Here is an 18,348-nt window from a genome sequence, read left to right on the forward strand (position 1 = left end):
TAGAAGTATCTTGAAGTTTGATACATTCAAGTGAAAAGCAAGCATGAAAATTCACACCCTCAGATCGCATTAGACATGCTTCAGTTACACTGTTTCGCTTAGTACAATCAGACTAGCTGATTTCGGATGCACTTGAACCTTCTGCCCTATCCTCTCCTCTCTCTACTTTCCAAATAAAACACCAAAACTTCTCTTAAAAGGTGTATGATTCAAATGTGGAGAGGAAAAGGGTCAGAACGTTTGTCAAATGGTCTAGTCTGCAAAGCAAACCAGTCTCTGAGTGTATCTTAGTTGGACCTAAGCTTATTTTCTTAAAAACAAGAATCCATACCACCACCATACCCCCCATTCCCAAGCTTTCGTACTGGATTGGAAACTCACAGTCTGCCTCCTGGTTTGTTACACGATTCAGATTCAAAGGTGTGGAACCTCAGTCTGTCTATCTGAAGGCCTTTAAAGGAAAAATCATTCAAGAATCCTCAAAGTTTGAAGTAATATCTTGACTAGAGCTAATGCAAAGTAATCTTGTGGAGAATCTTGGCAGGTCAGAACCAGCCTGAGTCAGTTTTGTCTTCTCAGTTGCCGTTACCATAATGTAGACATTTTTACACGGCAACATAGTTTTAAAGTTTTATTGGCTTTTCACAAAATGCCTAACAGAATGCTGAAATGAATTTCTAAGTTAATTTTAAAAAGTAGGCCCTAAGTCCATTTTGATAGTAACTATTGCTAAATAAAATACTGTATATATATATATATATATATATATATATATATATATATATACACACACACATATATATATACATATATACATGTGTTGTGGCAATGTCAATTTCCTGGCTTTGATTATGGACTATGATTATATGTTATCATTGGGGAAATCTGAGTAATGGGTACAGGGGACCTCTCTGTACTGTTTTGAAACTTTTGAATCTATAATTAATCTCAAAACAAAAAGTCAAAAACAAAAACAAAGCTATGTATGAAATAACCATGCTAGGAGCTTATTTTAAGAAAATGTCTCCCTATACCCTAATATAATAAATTATGTGATGAAATTAAGAACTAAAATAGAGGGACTTCCCTGGCGGTCCAGTGGTTAAGACTCCGTGTTTCCACTGCAGGGGACACGGGTTTCGATCCCCGGTTGGGGAACTAAGATCCCGCATGCCATGCAGTACAGCTAAAAAATAAAATGAATAAAATTTTTTTAAAAAGAACTAAAATAGAGAATAGCTTAATATATATTTTGATTCTTAAACCAGTAGGTGGATGTAGTTCTCTTTTCTCCGACTATGAATTGCTCTAGAAAAATCTATGGCTCTGTTGTTTTGACAAGGGCCCCTAGCATCGAAGAAACATCCTTTTAAAAGATCTTTGCATAATACAGTTAAGACATCCCTTGAGACCTAAAGAGAAATAAGCAACGCATAAACAAGATTAAACTTCCATTAGAATGTGGAATTTGGTAAGATCGGCAAGGCATACTCGATGACTGCAGCCTAGAGAGACTTGGAATTTAATATTATCCAGATTTGGGGTTGACTTAACAAAGGAGTCCTCTTGAACTTAGCTTCTGCTTTCTGCCATGAAACGGTCCCTAATAATAAATTCCTTCTGTTTGCATAGGGCTGGGCCCTGCTCTGCTGTGGTCTCCCATTGATGGGGAAGGGAAGCTCAGGGAATCCTTCCCGGAGGACGTGGGAGGCTGAGATGAGCCTGCACTTCCTGACTTTAGGCAAGAGCTTTGTTAACTAGGTAAGGCCCGTCTTTAAGTGAGGACTCAACAGTGCATTCAGTGGCAGCTGAGAGCCGGCTGTCTCCTCGCCCGTAACGGTCTTATCAACACTAAGAGAGCACGCCCAGGGCTGCCCTAGGCCAGGGGAGCGCTTAGAATTCCATCTGCTCTGTGTGCTGGCCAAGGACTGAGTTGGCAAGCGGTGCTATGGATAGCGTTCTGGTCACTAGTGGCACTGGCCAGGAAGAAACAGGAAAAGATAATAGTCGCGCAAAATCAAGGAACAACATGAAGGTGAGAGGGAAGCAAGTACGCAATGAATTAAAGATGGTCTTGACCACAGTACAAAGAAAAGGCAGTGGAGTGGGCAAAACAGGCAAAAACCACGAGCTGCAGATGGTGCGGCGTCAGTGCCGTGATCAGGAGCCCCCGGGGGACAGGCACAGTGGCCCGGGCCACACACCTGGGTCTGCCTCCCACCTGAGATCACCACCTGCTATTTCTACCTCCAAGTATCTGCAAAGCCAGTGTTTCTCCGTCTCCACCGCCGGACACTCAGATCTCAGTTCCGACAGCCTCTGTCCTGAAGTCTCCCCCTTTCCAATCCGTTCTGCATGCAACAGCCCTTGGTCTTCTTGAAACACATCCCATCCCATCCATCCCCTGCTTAGACCTTTGAGTGGCATCCGCTACCCTTCCCCGTTGTCGCTCTCGCTGGGTAACTTCCGGCCCCTGGCGAATGCCCAGCTTCCCTCCAGCCTTGCGGTCCCCGTCCTGGGCTTCCCAGTTCACTCTGCTTCCTTCGGCTCAGATTCCATCCCTTCAGATCTCATCACCTCAGAGAGGTGGGGGCCCTTTTGTCATTCTGTCACCACCGCTGTTCATTCCTTTCCAGCGTTTATCACAAATGGTCACTAGGTACTGCTTCAAATTCCATAAGGGCCTGGGTGTGTTTTCCGAGGGTCTAGCACTTGGTAGTTATTCAACAAACGTCTGTTGAAGGAACTCCTCAAACCCATTTCTTCATCTGTCAATTGCCAGAAATAACGCCCAGCTTGTGGGGTGAGGATGAAATCAATCCACAGACAGGGCCCCCACTGTGTACCAGCTACTGGTTTATACGCAGTTGTCACAGATAATTCCCAATCGTAGTTGTAACCCTCTCCCCCAGTTTTACCAATGAGAAAATGGAGGTACAGAGATTTCGAAGAATCTGCCCAACACGTCATTAGAAAGAGCTGGAGTTGGACTTTCAGCCCAGATATTCCGAGTCCTCACTCTTTACTCTGGAAGGAACCAAGCACAGGCAGGGGTGCAGTTAAAGTCATGGAGAGCTTTGCCGTCACCCAGGAAGCTGGGGAGTGTCGAGGGCCGGGGGCGGGGGACGGCAGGCAGCTGGATTTCAGCGACACGGCAGAGGAAAGGGAGGTGAACAGGCAAAGGACCAGGCGACACCGGACGGGCACCCTGCCCGACGGCATCCCAGCCTCCTCCCGCCTCCCAAACCTGTGACTCAATGAGAAGCCAGGGCAGGCTGGCCTTCCTTTGGTGGCCTTGCATCAGGCAAGAAGCAGCGCCTCCCCAAGGGCCCAGGGCAACCCAGACCCGGTCCTCAAACTCAAAGTGCGTCACATCAGGTCCGTGTCAGAGCTGGCTGCTTCCTGTTAGAGCCCCTTGGATGGGGACGCCCCTCCCCAGAAGGAACCTGTTTCCACAGCAACCAACCAGCATCAATTCAGATGCACCTTCTTAACTGTTATAGATAAATACAAACAGCTCGTTTTCACTGTCTGTATACTACTTAAATGAACATTGCTCAAATCGTCTGTCATTTTAGGGAATGGTGGTAAATTTCAAGCCTATGTTAGACTGCTTAAAAATCTTCCCTTGTGCTTAAACATGGTCATGTTGTCATATTACTCGAGACACAAATTTTTTTTTTACACCTCCCCTCCCCCTCCCTCGAGACACAAAATTTTATAAGAGTGTAGGCAAGAAACATTATTAACGGTGTCATAAATAAGTATTATAACTTTATTAAAATGAAAAGACAATATTCAAAATAATGCAACAAAAACGAATAAAATCCTTTGTCCAATACTGTACACATAAATGCAGAAATCAGTGCATTTTTCTAAAGCATGTTTTAACCTTCATTTAGTTCATACTAAAATATAAGCTTTAAATAACTCAAATAACATCACTCAGCAGTTTAAACTGTAAACAGCTTGTTTAACATGAAGAACGTCGCAGTAAGGTACTTCTGTCACTGAGCACCATCTCCTTTGTGCGGCTCTACACAAGATAAATACAGCGAAGCTTGTGAAAATGGGAACGTAAGCTCTCCGAGCGGAGCAGCCGACTGTGAGAGTTTCCAAAGCAGTGCTGAGGTGACCTCTGCTCTTAAGACATACTGGGCTGTTGGTCAGAAGTGTTTTACTTAAAAAGCAAACAATCCCCAGGAAATACTGAAGAGGAACCAGCAACACAAGGCCAGCTTGTGTTGTATTCATTTATTTATACAGTCTAAAAAAGGGGAGGGAAAAAACCCAGGACAAAAAAACAAGAAACAAACAAAACAAAAAAACCCACGACACACGTCCCCACACAGATCCTCTCAACCGCATTGCTGTCTCATTATTGCTTCAACTGACATCCTCAACACTGGCAAAGAGTTTAATTTGCTTTCCCCCCCGAGCGCCCTGTGTTTCGGGGTGGGGTGGGGGTGGGGGGTAGAATACAGCAGGAATGGTAAGGAAAAATGACTAATTCTGTTACCTTCCCATTTTTCAAGATGTGAGACACTGACAGGTGAGAATACGGTACCAAATATGTGGCCATCCCTCCCCTCAACAGACCAGGAAGCAAGACCTAAAGGATTTAGGTCTTGGGATGACTTGAACGAGGCAGGTTAAATCACGGAAAAAACGAATGCCCTGCCCTCCATGGAAAAACTGCTTGCAAAGATGAATAAGACAAAACAGAACAGGCCTCCGAGCCAGAAATCCTCCAACTTAGTAAGAAGAAATAGTTGTTTTTTTTTTTTTAATGATTTTGATCTAAACAATACTGTATTCTGTATTCTCTTCCATGTGCTCAATCTTCAGTCTGCCAGGAGCCATCCTCCAGCTTTAGTTTTTATCATTCTAAATATATATTACTCTAAGATAGCAACTACTTGGTTAACTTGCAACTAGGATCTACGATTTTACCACAAGTGTAGGTACGGGTGCATAACGTGAGCACGTACAGAAATGTCCCCATCCTTCCTTCCCGCATCACATCTTTAAATCACAGACTTAAGCAGACTTTTCTCCGCCACTAACACGGTCAGGGATGCTCAGCATGGCAGCACCTCACGACCCTCTAAACCCTTCTCTTTAAGACAGACAGTTCGACTCTCTGACCCTGCGACCTGCCCCGTCTTCCTGTGAACCGCCATCAGGCTGCAGAACTGCAGGAGAACCGCTGGCTGCTGCGGCACCTCTGCTGAGCCAGGACCCAGGGTCTAAGGGGAAACCACGTAGGAGAAATGTCTGCGCTTCACGTGGCCTGCCAGATCCACTCTTGGTTTCGAGTCCAGCTTTTCTGGGGCCGAAAAGACACCGCCGTCGGCAGGGAGGGGCTGGATGGGGGTGCTCGTGTGTGTCTCTTCTGCTTCCCTAAAAAACTTTTCGTATTTGTCCAGGTAGGGCGGCCTCTCAGGGAGCAGGTAATAATGCGTTGAGCTCACTTTCTTCCCGTTTTCAATGATGGGCAGGATGCAGGGGACCTTACCGGCGGCCCCCTCGCTGTGCTGTCTCTGCAGGGCTTTGCTGCTCACATACTTGGGGTCGGGGGCAAAGCTCTGCGTGGGGGGCATGACCCCGTTGAGGTAAGACGGGAGACTTTTGGGGCTCGGGGTGCGGGAGTTACTCCCGGACAAGGGTTCTCTCGGCGGGACTTTGGGGGGCCTGTCCTCGTCGCTGTAGGTGCTGGAAGTGACTTCGGCCGACCACCTTCTGTAGTCCGGCCTGGCTGGCCGGGGAGGGATGGGGACCCGGGGGGGCACCTCGGGCTTGTCGCCAGCGGAGTTGGGAGAAGCCCTGTGCACGTAGCTGGAGATCCTGATGGCCGGCTTGTTAAAGGACCCTGCGGGGCCTGAGTGAGACCTCCTCAGTCTCCGGTGGGCCTGGGACAGAGGGGGGTTGGCACTCGTCCCCCCAGCAGCCTGGTCGTGCGCCTGGCTGAGATCCGCGGCCGAGACGGCCGGGGTATCGAAATACGCGTAGTTGATCTGTCCGCACCCTCGGAAGCTGCGCCTGCCAGGGCCGCCAGGTCTGAACTCGGAGACCGCGCAGTCTTCTAGAAGGAAGTCCGTGTCCGAGCTGGTCAGGAACTCGACCTCGCAGTCCGTCTCGTCCAGGGAGAGGTCCTCGGAGATGGGCAGGGGGGGCAGGGGCCTAGAGCCCCGCTCGCAGGGGGCCACGCCAGGGAAGAGGGACGGGGGCGTCTTGATGGGGGTGAGCGGGGGCGTGGAGGCACACACCCCGTTCACTGCCAGCTTCTTCAATCCACACGCCACCCGACCCTCCTCCTGCTGCCCCCAGCCTTCACTCGGGGGGATGATGAGAGGGGGCAGGCGAGACTTGGCGGAGGGGCCGTGCTCCGGAAAGTGGCTGCCGTTCATCGGAGCAGACCTGGAAGCGCGCCCTGGAAGGAACCCGAGAGGTTACCCAAGATCGACCACGCTCGCCCTCAGCTGCCCGCGCTCCTGCCGCCTTCTGCCGGGTCGCTCCTGGCCAAACCCCTAGCCGCTGGAACGCCGAGCACACCCAGGCAAGCCCCACGGGCGTAATTAGGGCCCGGAGGTGGGGAACGCACCTGATCCGGTTCAAAGAACAAATGACCTCTTCTATCTGCCTTGGACGTGTGCGCGGCGCATGCCCACACGCCCCAGACAGGTTCTGTGACGTGTGCAGAATCCACAGAAGGCCAGCAGCATGTAACTTACGCGAGTGCCAGCCTGCACCAACCTGGTCCTTTGAGAGGTGGACCACACAGCACACTCAGGGCGGCCCTGAGATAGGACAGAGCCTCACCAGGCCCCTTGCGATACCGCGAGCCAGAGACTCGCCTGTGATGGGACAAGCAGCCCTTGGCAAAAATCTAAGGAACACCAGGTTCACGTTAGAAGGACTAACATACACACACTCTTCTAAGTTTTTGTCAACACTTATACCGCTTTGTCACTTTCGAACAGGCATTCGAGGCTCGTCAGGAAGAAGAGAGATCCTGTCCGGGGTTCCTGAGAGTTATTATGTCTCATCGCTGGGACGCCTTAGAAGCTCACACCCCCACGGGGAGACCCAGTGACTCAGGCTGAGGTGCAAAGGCGGCTAAGAACACGCTTAGCTTCAGAATCTGTCGCCACTAGGGGACCGGCTCCTGTCGGAAACAGCTCAGGTCGTTCCCTCATTTAGAAAATAACGCTGGAGGCCAAGCTCACGAGAGGGGCTGCCACCACCCTCCTCCCCCAGTGCCAGGGGCGCTTGGGCTTTCAGGACACATACCTATGGATGTTAGGTGCTCCGCCGTCGAGTTCAGACTGTAGGCCATGGTTATGGGGTCGATGTTCAAAAAGCCGCTGAAAGGAAAGGACAGACACCTTGGTGACAAACAGGCAGCAATCGCGTCCCCGCCCTCACTCGGACGTCACACACTCAGGCTCCAGCGGCCCCACGTCCTGCACTTACTTCTCAAACTCGCCGCGGCCCCCCCAGCAGGCCTTCAGGCTCCCCAGGGCTTGGCCATCGTGCAGAAACCCAGTTTTTAACGGGACTCTGATCTCCTGAGCAGCGACTCCGGCCATGGACATTGTGCCTTATTCTGGTAAGTCTTAAAACTCGTGAAGCCCAGGGAGGGATGTGTGGTCAGCCAGTGGCTTTCATTTCCTAGAGGGGATACAGAGGAGAGAGTAAACGGAACAATCCCGAAACACATGCAACTCGCCACGGTGAGACAATTTCGGGGGCTGTGGAATGGAAACATTCCACGACCGACTTCCACTCAGTTCTTCCTTTTTTTTTTTTTGCGGTACGCGGGTCTCTCACTGCTGTGGCCTATCCCGTTGCGGAGCACAGGCTCCGGACACGCAGGCTCCGCGGCACGCGGGATCATCCCGGACCGGGGCGCGAACCCGCGTCCCCTGCATCAGCAGGCGGACTCTCAACCACTGCGCCACCAGGGAAGCCCAGTTCTTCCATTTTTATGTTACCTAGCTCTTACTTTTCACGAGGGTACGTAAATGTAGACATTATAAGTCTTTTTTGGGGGTCGGGGGAATGTACTAATCCAGGATGTGAGATGCTTTCAGCCAATGGGAAACAGACCAGCCGAGGCAGAGGTCCTGCGCGCTGACAGTTGCACAACACAGCGGCCTCACCCGCCAGAGCACACACACGGACCTTCCAGCGTGTGGTTGTGTTGAGAGTGGAGCTCATCCCACCCCGACCCCCGAGCTACACAAGTAATTTCAGAAATTACTGGGTTCCGATCTGCAACACTAATATTCTCTAAGACCCAACGCTTAGATGAAGCAGGAGAGTCTACACTCGGCCCCTGATGACCAACCCCACAAGCCCAGCATTTACTTGGATTCCGTATTTCGGATGTGGGCCCCGGGAAGACAAATTCTCCAGTAACTACTTTTGCGAGAAAAAAGAACTCGTTACATATGAAGATACTCATTTCCATTCTCCCGTGGAAATCGAGTTCTGCATGGCGGCTTCGGCAGAGACCTGGATAGCGTCCTCCTCCCTTTTAAAGGCAAACTGAAGACTGCATTCTCCACATTCTCCCCTGTGAACTGCCTAGTAATTTACGTCTGTCCTGCCTAGCTGCGAGGCATGGATTACAGTTTTCTTAACCCAGCAGTTCCTCACCTTCAGACCCCTCCGCCCCCTTGTCAGATGTGTCTGGAGTCCCCAGTCCCCATTTTCCGTATTCATTACCACGGTGTATTCGCTATTAGCATCCACGTCTGCCCTGTCTTCAGATACGCATGTTTGCTTAGAATAAGGTGAGGACGTCACTTGTCAAGTCTCCGTGTCACACTGGCCCCTTGTGCGACGTGTACATACACTTTCTAACGCTTTCTCATCCTCTTGGCAAGTATTTTCGCACAAACCGAGAGCTGGGTGCCGTGCTGAGGACTGTGGGTGACACAAGACGAGTGAGATGGGTGCTGTGCTGGGGGAGGGGCACAGAGGTCAGAGTTTTGTTTCAGGGTCAAATCCGTCACCCCCTACAAGACTGTGAGCTCAGGAAAGAGGCTGCACCCCAATCATTAATTATCACCACCTGAACGTTAGCAGGTGCTCAGTAAGTGAACGTTTGTACAACGCCATCTATTAGTATTGTCAGCAGCAACTGAATGTAAACAATATGTAAGGCACAGGGTTTATTTTTTGTTTTTTTTAAAGCTAAGGGTCTAAAAAAATACTCTGCAAATGTTGATGATTCATTTTTTTTCACGTAAAAAGGAATGCAGACAGTTAATGTTTCAGTGACAAAGGAGGATGGGGTCCGATCAGCCCTTCTCAGCTTTTTACTCTCCCGAAGTCAGCTGTTTTCATATACTAGGCAGAGATTTCAACAGGTTTAAAATACTATTTCTAATAGTCAAGCATTATCTTTCTTTCATCGGTCTCTAAAGATACGTGATTAAGAAGAGGGGGGAAAAAACCCCCATCATTTCAGAAATCTAAGTTATTGGGAGGTCTTTTTTTGTTGTTTCTGAGGGTTGGTTTTTAAGATCAGGAACAAAGCAAATGTGTTTTTACTTCCCCTGAATGCAGTTAAGCTCTAAGAAAAATTTAAGATAAAATCTTCAGCAAAAAATGGCTAGACATACCCTCTCTGTCCGTGCCCGGTGGTCTAGGGTGCTGTTTCTGAGCAATCTGCAAGCACTGGCAGGACGACAGGGACAGTATCTGTGGCGATAGAAAACTGAAAGGCCAGATAGGAAGAAGAATATGGTATCTGACTGGTTTGAAAGCACACGTTGAAGATCGCCCATCCAGATTACAGGAAAGTGCTGCAGGGGACGGTGAAGGCCCAGCCCTCACCTGTCTGCAGGCCAGCAAGAACTACCAGTAATTACTGTGGGTCGGCCTCCGAATGCCATCTAAATCTTCGCTTTCAACAGGGTGATTGTGTAACCATCGCCTCTGCTGAAATGACCTCGGAATTCTGGACTTCCATTTCAGTGGTCCCTTAACATTATGTACACGTTCTAGAAAAAGTTATTTTTCGGTCATTGTTTCCATCACCTCCTTGTTAGCTTTCTTAAGAAAAAAAATTTTTTTTTTTTTTTTAGTATAAAAAGAATTGTGTTCACTGAGGCAGCTCGCTTGTGACCACAATAGTGTCTTTGTGCATTCATCGAAGGTGACCTGCCTCTACATTTCAATGGGGAATTGTGAATGGGCCATGTTATGAAACTGTCCAAACTTCCCACTGGCTCGCACGGGGAGCTCCCAGGGCAGTGTCACTGTGTGCTCTCTTCTTCTGGAAAATAACTCCCAACTGTAGACTCAAAAAAGGGAACCTGCAGGGGGTCTGGAAGGAAACTTTTAAAGTGTGTTCCTCAGGTTGTAAACTCAACCACCTGGAATTCTTTTATGCCTCTTTCAAAACTCTGGAAGTATTCAATATGTATACTCCTCTGTAAAAAAAAAAAAAAAAAGTCAATCAATTTGGTCAACCTCGAGTCAAAAAGAAACACGGCGCTCAAGTGAAATTTAACTGATGCTGCCGTGTTTCGAAGTTTGTTCCCTTGTAACTGTAAAACTAGCTCTACCTTACAATTCATTAGGAAAACGGCTGCAAAAAGATACCTACGTGGGAAAACCAGGAACTATAAGTCCAAGATGGCATTGTGCGATGAAATGCAAACAATACGAAAGCTAATGTGAATCCACTCAGTCTGGTATATAGACCAGGGTCTCAATAACCTTGGGCATAGTAACTTTTCTCAAATACATGAACTAATTTTTAGCCTTTGTGTCAAAAATGCTGTTAAATACCCATCCCAGGTGTGAACTACTTTTTCCTGTTAACATCACTTCTTTTTTTTTTTTAATTCAAGGAAAACAAAACAAAACAAAACCCCTAAAGCCATTTGTTTCTTGAGGCTGTCCCTTTACTTTCTCTCCTTACAACCCGGTGCTGCCGGGAGTTCTCATCCCCCTCTAGGGCTTCAACTCTACATTGACAGCTTCCCGAAACCCGAGTCCAGCCCAGGCGCAAGCCTCCACTTTGCATTTCCTATTGTCTGGTGATTACCTTTCCAGTCGGATGGTCCCCTGGCATCTCCAACTTTACTAACCAAAGGCCTCCTGTCACCCACTGCACATCCCCTCCCCCTTCCCAAACCAGTTCACAGTCTAAGCAGATCACACGTCTCCGAAAGGCACCATTTTTAACCTGAGTTACAGCAGATGTACCTTCAATCGCCAAGGTCCACAGCTTATTTCTACGCTGTTTCTCAAACCTATCTTCCTTCCGTCCAGATCTGCCTCGGGTCTGAAAGTCCCCACCCACCCTGCACACCAGATCGCTGTTCCTCATCTCCCACTGCTCCAACCTCGTCAAAGTCTTCAAGGGCTGCTCAGTGCAAGCTGCTCGGTCTGGCGTTGAAGGCCTTCACAACGAGGCCCCCATCCACCTTTCTCAAGCTCTTGCTTCTCCTTTCCCCACATCGCTGTTAGGAATCAATGTGGGCTTCAGGGCCACCCTCTCCATGAACCCGCTCCCTTGGGAGAAGCCAGAGGAGGCTGTCCAGGGCTCGGGTTGTTCTGTGCCCCTGGTCCCCTTCTATCAGCCGAACTTTCTAGGACAGCACTCCCACCACCCCAACAGATCCTGACCTCATTCATTTCTGACACATACTTAGTAAGTGGATCTTGAGAAAATATTCATCTCATTTTTAAAAAAGTAATTACATGAAAGATTTATGGAATTTATAATACAAACCAGTGAAGAAGGGGAAAAACACAGGTGTGTAAGGGATAAACTTAACATTTGCTGACATTGCCCAATTATAATGGAACAAGTCTAGGACGGGTAGCCAGCGAGGAATTTTCACTAAATTCATTTCCAAAATCCAAACTGGACAGTTTGAGACTGGGTAAAAAATTAGAAGCTTAAATGGTTAACAGTGTAACTTTCCCAACTGGCATCTGTTACTAAATGTCTACTTAAAGCAATCAGGGGATGCTTTCTAGAAACACTGAATTTCACCTTCTCCTCTCTTCTGGATTGTAATGCACCTCCTGTGTTTTTGCTGCTAAATTTAAGGTCATTTTCCTTAAAAAAAAAAAAAAAAAGGGTTACATCCAAAAGCACATTGCACATTCTTTATCAAATAGGTGAAATGACATGCCTTTTGCTTGAGGATAGCCTCTTTGAGACTATTCTTTTAAAAACAGGCTACCTTGAGACAATAACCTAGATAGGCTTACCTGGCCACAGATCTCATTAATAAATCTCAGGCAATCCATGAGAGGGGGAGGGGCACATTTTTGTCACACAACTCATCCACTTCTGCCCAGTGCTTCCTTATTTAAAAGTGTGATGTAATTTCCTTCTTTCAATCTGGTTTAAGAACCTGATTTCTGTTTATTCACGGTGATAAATGGTCTTCGCAGCTGCATGTAACAATTACCTACCGACCTATTTCCATACCCAGGGAGATATAAGGTAACTATATTCACAGCCAAAATCTGTGAAAAGAAACTGACTTAAGGCCATGACAACTACCATGATTTTAGACCCTCCCCAAGTAAACCAACTCATCTTTCATTTTGAAGACGCCTAAAATAATCACCTTCGGGAAAATGAAAAAGCAAAGAAAACAAAACCACACCTCACTATTTTTACTGTGATTAGTGTCGAAAGCGCTGGTGGCCAAGCGATCTGCACTGAACGCTCAGTTTAGCTCCTTTACAGGATTTTAATTTCCGTTAATAAAAGGAGAAAACTTATTTGGCATTCGCCTAACACATTCAGTGCTTATGATCGCTATAGTGTTGTGTGGCCTGAGCTGATTTACTAAAAGCAGAAGATTCTTCAAAAATCGCAGGCCCTAATTCAGGGTTTTTCTCGGATTTCACTTTAATAGGCATGATCTGGGGGAAGGGAGGAGGGGCAGCAAGGTAGGAGAGCGCCCCGCTACTGTGGAAGCACCAACAGCCGCTGCGTTAAATGCCCAGATGATTTAAAAGTGTGTTATCTGAAGTTAGTAACATGTAACTAAACTCAGTGGTTTCAGTGAAGATGTGCGTGTGGCCCAGTGCGGTGGGGATGGACGTTTTGTCCTCCTGCAGCCCTGCACCTGGTCTGTGATGGCCCATTTGTAGGTGGGAAAAACCACGGCAACCAGGAAAATGTTTGATCTTCACACTGTCGCGGTCAAAGCTGGGTGACCTAAGCTCTGAAATAATTCAGAATATTCTCCAGCTAAGTATTTTAAGAAATGGCAAGCCAACAGAAAACGTATTGCTCCACTACCATGGTCACCGACAGCCTCTGGATTCCCTCAGTCTCCTACACGGCTTTGGTGACAGAGCAGAAACGCCCCACAGCAGGAATGGATTCTTTTGTCCTTTGTCCTTTTCCTACACAGCGCTAGCATCAGCTGAACACAAAGACACACTGGATGGAAAAATATTATTCCTTTTAGACATACACACGGTAGATTTCTCATTGTGAAAGATACGTGATTTCTATTCAAATTTTAAGGACAATGAGCACAATAGTCTAATGATAGGAAGCGAGTCTAAAACTTCAAATTTAATTAATGAGCGTTTAAGTCACCCAATGGGTAACTCGAGATTGTTACAGTGAACAGAAACCCAGTAAGGATAATAACTAGTTCGCTGGACACTTATCTGACAGGCATTGTTCCAAGTGCTTTATGTGTATTAACTAATTTAATCCTCTCCACAACCCTGGGAGGTGGATGCCTATTACCACCCTCATTTACAGCAGAGGAACCGCAAGCACAGAGCTAAGGAACTTGGGGCCCAGACTTGAGCCAGGCTCTTCCCACACACCACACGGCTCTCCAAGCTCTTAATTAAACTGGGGGAAGATCTGACCCACTACGATGCTCAAGGTTTCAGGGTGGCTCAGACAGACTGTCCTGGGGCTTCGCTGCCTGGTCATAGTTTTTTCTTGGGCAAACTTTAGCCTATGAAAGTTCCTATTATACTTCAACTCCCTCAAATTCTCCTGTACAAGTTATTACTTGCAGGTCTGTCCTATGTATCCTCTGGAAAGGGTGGGTTAAGTTATCAGTCTGATATTCCGTGACCACTTCAAACAGTTCTTTGAAACCATCAACCTTCAGTGACACGTGGATGCCCCGCCATCATATAACCCGTTACAAGATGGTATCTGATATACGCGGGTCTGTCTCCGCCCGTAAAAAGGGGTCCCTACATACACCCAAGGGGCCTCCTTTTAATCCACTCCCAGCATGGATCCCTGTGGGTCGTGATAATCAGGCTCTATTGTAAAATCCAGAATTTAATGATAAAATGTCTTGTATTTGGAAAGCGGTCCACAGATGACACAACACTTTCTAACATGTTATCTCACTTGATCCCCAAGGCATCCCTGTAAGAGGAGGCAGGGATTATCGTCGCCATTTTACAGAGGAGGAAATGAAGTGAGGTTAAGCATCTTCCTGTTGGCAAAGGGCCCTTGCGGCTCTTCTGCCCTGTAATCTAGCATTTTCCCCACTACACTTTCACCACCTCTCCTTTCTAGAGTGTCTTCATTTCAGGCGACAGCCACGTTTCTCCTCCTGACATTCCTGGTTACAGATGGAGAAACTGACACAAAGGACAGGACCCAAGCGCTGGTCAGCTGCGCAGAGAAGACTGAACTCAGCTCATGCATTTGGCTCACTGGTTTTCAGAGGGCAGGGCTTCATTATTTTCACAAATAGTTATCGGATGCTTATTCTGGACTACATACGACGCTAGGTGGTGCTGACTAAGGTTCGGTCTAGCGAGGAGAGAGGTAAGAGGTAAGCGCACTATTTCAGATTGTGGTCACTTCCAAGGGAATGAGCGGAGAACAGGAGAGGGCAAGGAGGCAGAAGAACCTGTTCACACAGGTGGCTAGGGAAGGCTTCTCTCAGGTGACTTTTCAAATTTGAATCTAAACGATGAAAAAACAGGCAGCCATGAGAAGAGTCAGAAGAGGAGCATTCCGCGCAGAGAGGAACAGTATTTTCAAATCCCAATCTGTGACTCATCGAGTTTCATATTCTGGGGGTCTTTAACAAGAGCTTTTGGACAATGTCTTCTCATCCTGACCTTCCTACTGTTTCCTCTGTTAAACTGTAATCTTTTGTTGAATCATGGCACTTTGGAGTCGAAAAGGGCTACGTCGTGTAGCCAGAGCCCCACATTTTAAAAATATATTCAATGGCCTTTCGGTAATACTGCCCAATGTTATGGTATAAAGAATTGGATTCAAGTATCAACGAGGACTCCATATCGCAGAATCCTTTTTCCTTTTCTGAAATCTGAATCCCACGTTAACTTCCCCCTACCTTAAAACGAACTTCTGTATTTAAGCTAGTAACGTATGTTCAGAACCCCAAAACTCACCAGTTTTACCTATCTTTACACAGCATGTTTATACCGTGCGAATAATGCCAGAATGCCACAACTGGATTTCGTTTACCTGTTGAGTTATCCCGCTCAGCTTTTATAACGCATGGCCAAACAACAGCACCAAAGGATGCTACAGAAATCCTGATGATGAGGTACCCACACAAATGCATTTAGCTTAAGAGCAGACTCCCTCCATGGCGGGAGTCTGTGACATTCCAATTCCTCGAATTACCCCTGGCACCACCTTTCTCCTCCTCTGGTCACCTTTTGAAAGCAACCTCATGGTACGTAGACATTCAGGTCAGTTTCAAGCATGTTAGATTGCACCTGTAATTTAGGTGACTTGATTTTTTTTCAAATTTTTTTATTTTGGCTGTGCCAGCTCTTAGCTGTGGCACATGGGATCTTTAGTTGCAACACGCGGCCTTCTTAGTTGCAGCATGCACACGGGATCTAGTTCCCTGACCAGGGATAGAACCCGGGCCCCCTGCATTGGGAGTGCGGAGTCTTATCCACTGGACCACCAGGGAAGTCCCAGGTGACTTGCTTTTAAAAGCTACCATTACTATTAGCAGAAAGGAAATATTATCTGGCTCCTCTGAGGAGCAGCAGTTATTTTCACACAAAAACTCAAGTCTACAGTATTATTAAATCTCACAGAAAGAGCAACTAGAATCGACTGTGAACCGAAAGTAGGAAACCCAGTGCATCATGACAGTGGTTTTCCCTATCTGCCCAAAATATGAATAATTCAGACATTTCATAACGGCCATTAAAAAAAAACAACAGATTTGCTTCCCGAACTTTATCAGCGACTGGTCCTATCCTGCTGAGCTTTAAAATGTAAAATATGCTTTCCTGCAATTATTTATCAGTCATCAACTATGTGCAAAGCTGCATAAGACAGAAGTTGTGCAAGGCAGGGTTCCTACCCTTAAGGAGTTTACAGTCTAACATCTGTTAGGTTATAAATTATTACTCCCAGACCTCTCCCACTACCAGTGAGTGGCCACAAGAACACACAGCTGAAAAGGAAACTTCTGTATGAAGTGAAGGCAATGATGAACAGTGTCTGAACTCCATGCTAAAACCCATATATATTTCTCTTCAAATTTGCTCATATCTGGAAAAAAGCTTGATTGATAACATACTGATAACCAATCATAGTCGGCCTGTTAACAAGGAGCCGACTTCTTTTGTTTTGGTCTTAGCAAAATTTGGTCATTTTCTGAAATGAATACCAAAATGCCTTTGTTTAAGGAAAACTTCACTTACAACTATATAATTCCAGTAAGGATTAAAAAAAAGAAAAAGAAAGAAATGCAGTTGAAAAAAGAAGGCAAAACCAGATACGGTGAACTTATTTAGATGCTTCAGTCTCCTGAACAAACACATCCCCGTTGCATTCTTAACAGATTTATAAAAGCCTGAAACTTTGTAGAACACTTGTTCTCCAGAAGGGGGGGAAAAAGGCATTTTAACCTCACCTTTCTTCACCCCCGGCAGTTGCCTAGAAACCAGTCCTGCCCTACCTGTGTTGCAGGTGCACCTAAAGTCACCAACACATCTCTTTTAAAGCTACAGTCTCTATTCTGATTGCACTTACGTTTATGACTAACACTCTACTCATATTTTTTTATCAGGTAAGACACTGGTTTCTTTCGAGCAATGACGAAATCTTAATATAGACTTCGCAAGCACCAATCCAGTATCAATCCTGGTAAAGGAGTCATCTAATTTGTATAAGACTATGATATACATATAAACACACACGTACACACACAAGAACTGGCCAATCAATAAGTGTTGTCGTTTCGAACACAGAATTCTACAGTTCCTTCCATCTGAGGCAGCATTTAGGACCTTCACAGCAAAGAATCACGTTCCTGGGAGGAGAGGGGGGGAGGAGGGCGCGGGGCTGCTCGGATGAATTAAGAACACCGACTGGGGATGACCGTCGTCGCCGAGGCTAGGCAGAAGAACCGCGGGTCAGAACCGGCGCCGATCCCGGCCCCCCGCAGCTCCCAGGACAGAGCTTGCGGGCGCGCGGTGTGGACCAGACTAGTGCAGCCCCCAGCGGGAGGAGGAAAGACCCCGAGGCCGCCGCCAGCCCGCGGACGCAGGACCCCGGCTCGCCGCTCCCGGAGCCGCGTCCCCGGCGCCCCGGGCCGGCCCCTCCCTCCGTCCCGGGAGACTCTACACCGGGCGACCCTCTCCGCGCCCCGGGGACCCGCCCCGCGTAGTGAGCCGCCCGGAGCCCTGAGGGGCGCGGCGCCGCCCCCCCCCGCCCGCAGGCCCCTTACCCCAGCGAAGCCGCGGCTGCCCCACGGCGCCCTCCCGCGCATGTCCGTCCCGGCTGTCTCAGCGCCGCGGGCTCAGCGGCCCGGACACCGCGCAGGCGCCTCGCCGCTCGCCGGCCTCCCGCTCCCACTAGCGTTTCCCACTCGCACTCGGCCGCCGTCGCCGCCTCACTATATAGCGAGTGGGCGGGGCCGTGACGTCGCCTCTCACCGCCCCACCTCCCCCGCGCAGCCAATTCCGGGCGCAAGCCGCTTAAAGGGGCGATATCGCGGCGGAGGCGCTCGCGTGGGGTCCGGAGGCGCTCGCGTGGGGTCCGCCAGTGTCGCGCGGCCCCGCTGAGACGCAGTCTTTGTCTCCCGAGGGCCGTGTTTCTGGGCCGCCGCGGTCTGGGCGCCTCCCCTCTGCCGGATCCGGGTGGCCGCTGCCCAGCTCCGAGAACCCCCTCCCGGGAATCTTCCTCTGAAGTGTGCGGGCCGCCCGGCCTCGGCCGCGGTTCCTGCCCGACCCAAAGGCGGCACCGCGCCTCGCGCGGGGTTTCCACCGTTTCCAGCCCCAGGGAGGGTTTTGTCTTCCCCTGTCCGCGGGCCGCCGCCGCGTGGGTGGGCTGAGGGCACCGGGGGGAGGCAAGCGGAG

The 18,348-nt window shown here is 48.4% G+C and overlaps 1 protein-coding gene across 1 annotated transcript; it reads right to left on the reverse strand.

The window, feature by feature from the left end:
• Positions 1–3,742: 3,742 nt before the first annotated feature.
• On the reverse strand, positions 3,743–17,856 carry ERRFI1 (ERBB receptor feedback inhibitor 1). The gene is made up of 4 exons (XM_067719116.1): positions 17,718–17,856; positions 7,477–7,674; positions 7,294–7,367; positions 3,743–6,433 (listed from the first exon to the last, which is right to left on the reverse strand). Exons 2-4 carry the CDS (start codon positions 7,596–7,598, stop codon positions 5,250–5,252), a joined length of 1,380 nt encoding a protein of 459 aa, XP_067575217.1. The 5' UTR covers positions 7,599–7,674; positions 17,718–17,856; the 3' UTR covers positions 3,743–5,249.
• Between the last annotated feature and the right edge of the window lie 492 nt (positions 17,857–18,348).

The sequence above is a fragment of the Pseudorca crassidens genome, chromosome 2 (genome assembly GCF_039906515.1).
Source record: "Pseudorca crassidens isolate mPseCra1 chromosome 2, mPseCra1.hap1, whole genome shotgun sequence".
Lineage (NCBI taxonomy): Eukaryota > Metazoa > Chordata > Mammalia > Artiodactyla > Delphinidae > Pseudorca > Pseudorca crassidens.

Bases quoted from the DNA above. Each gene is read 5' to 3' on its own strand.
- ERRFI1 (XM_067719116.1), bottom strand. From the start codon at position 7,598: ATGTCCATGGCCGGAGTCGCTGCTCAGGAGATCAGAGTCCCGTTAAAA. The intron at 7,368-7,476 runs GTAAGTGCAGGA...CTTTCCTTTCAG, and splicing joins GGCCGCGGCGAGTTTGAGAA to CGGCTTTTTGAACATCGACC. The intron at 6,434-7,293 runs GTATGTGTCCTG...GGTTCCTTCCAG, and splicing joins GGAGCACCTAACATCCATAG to GGCGCGCTTCCAGGTCTGCT.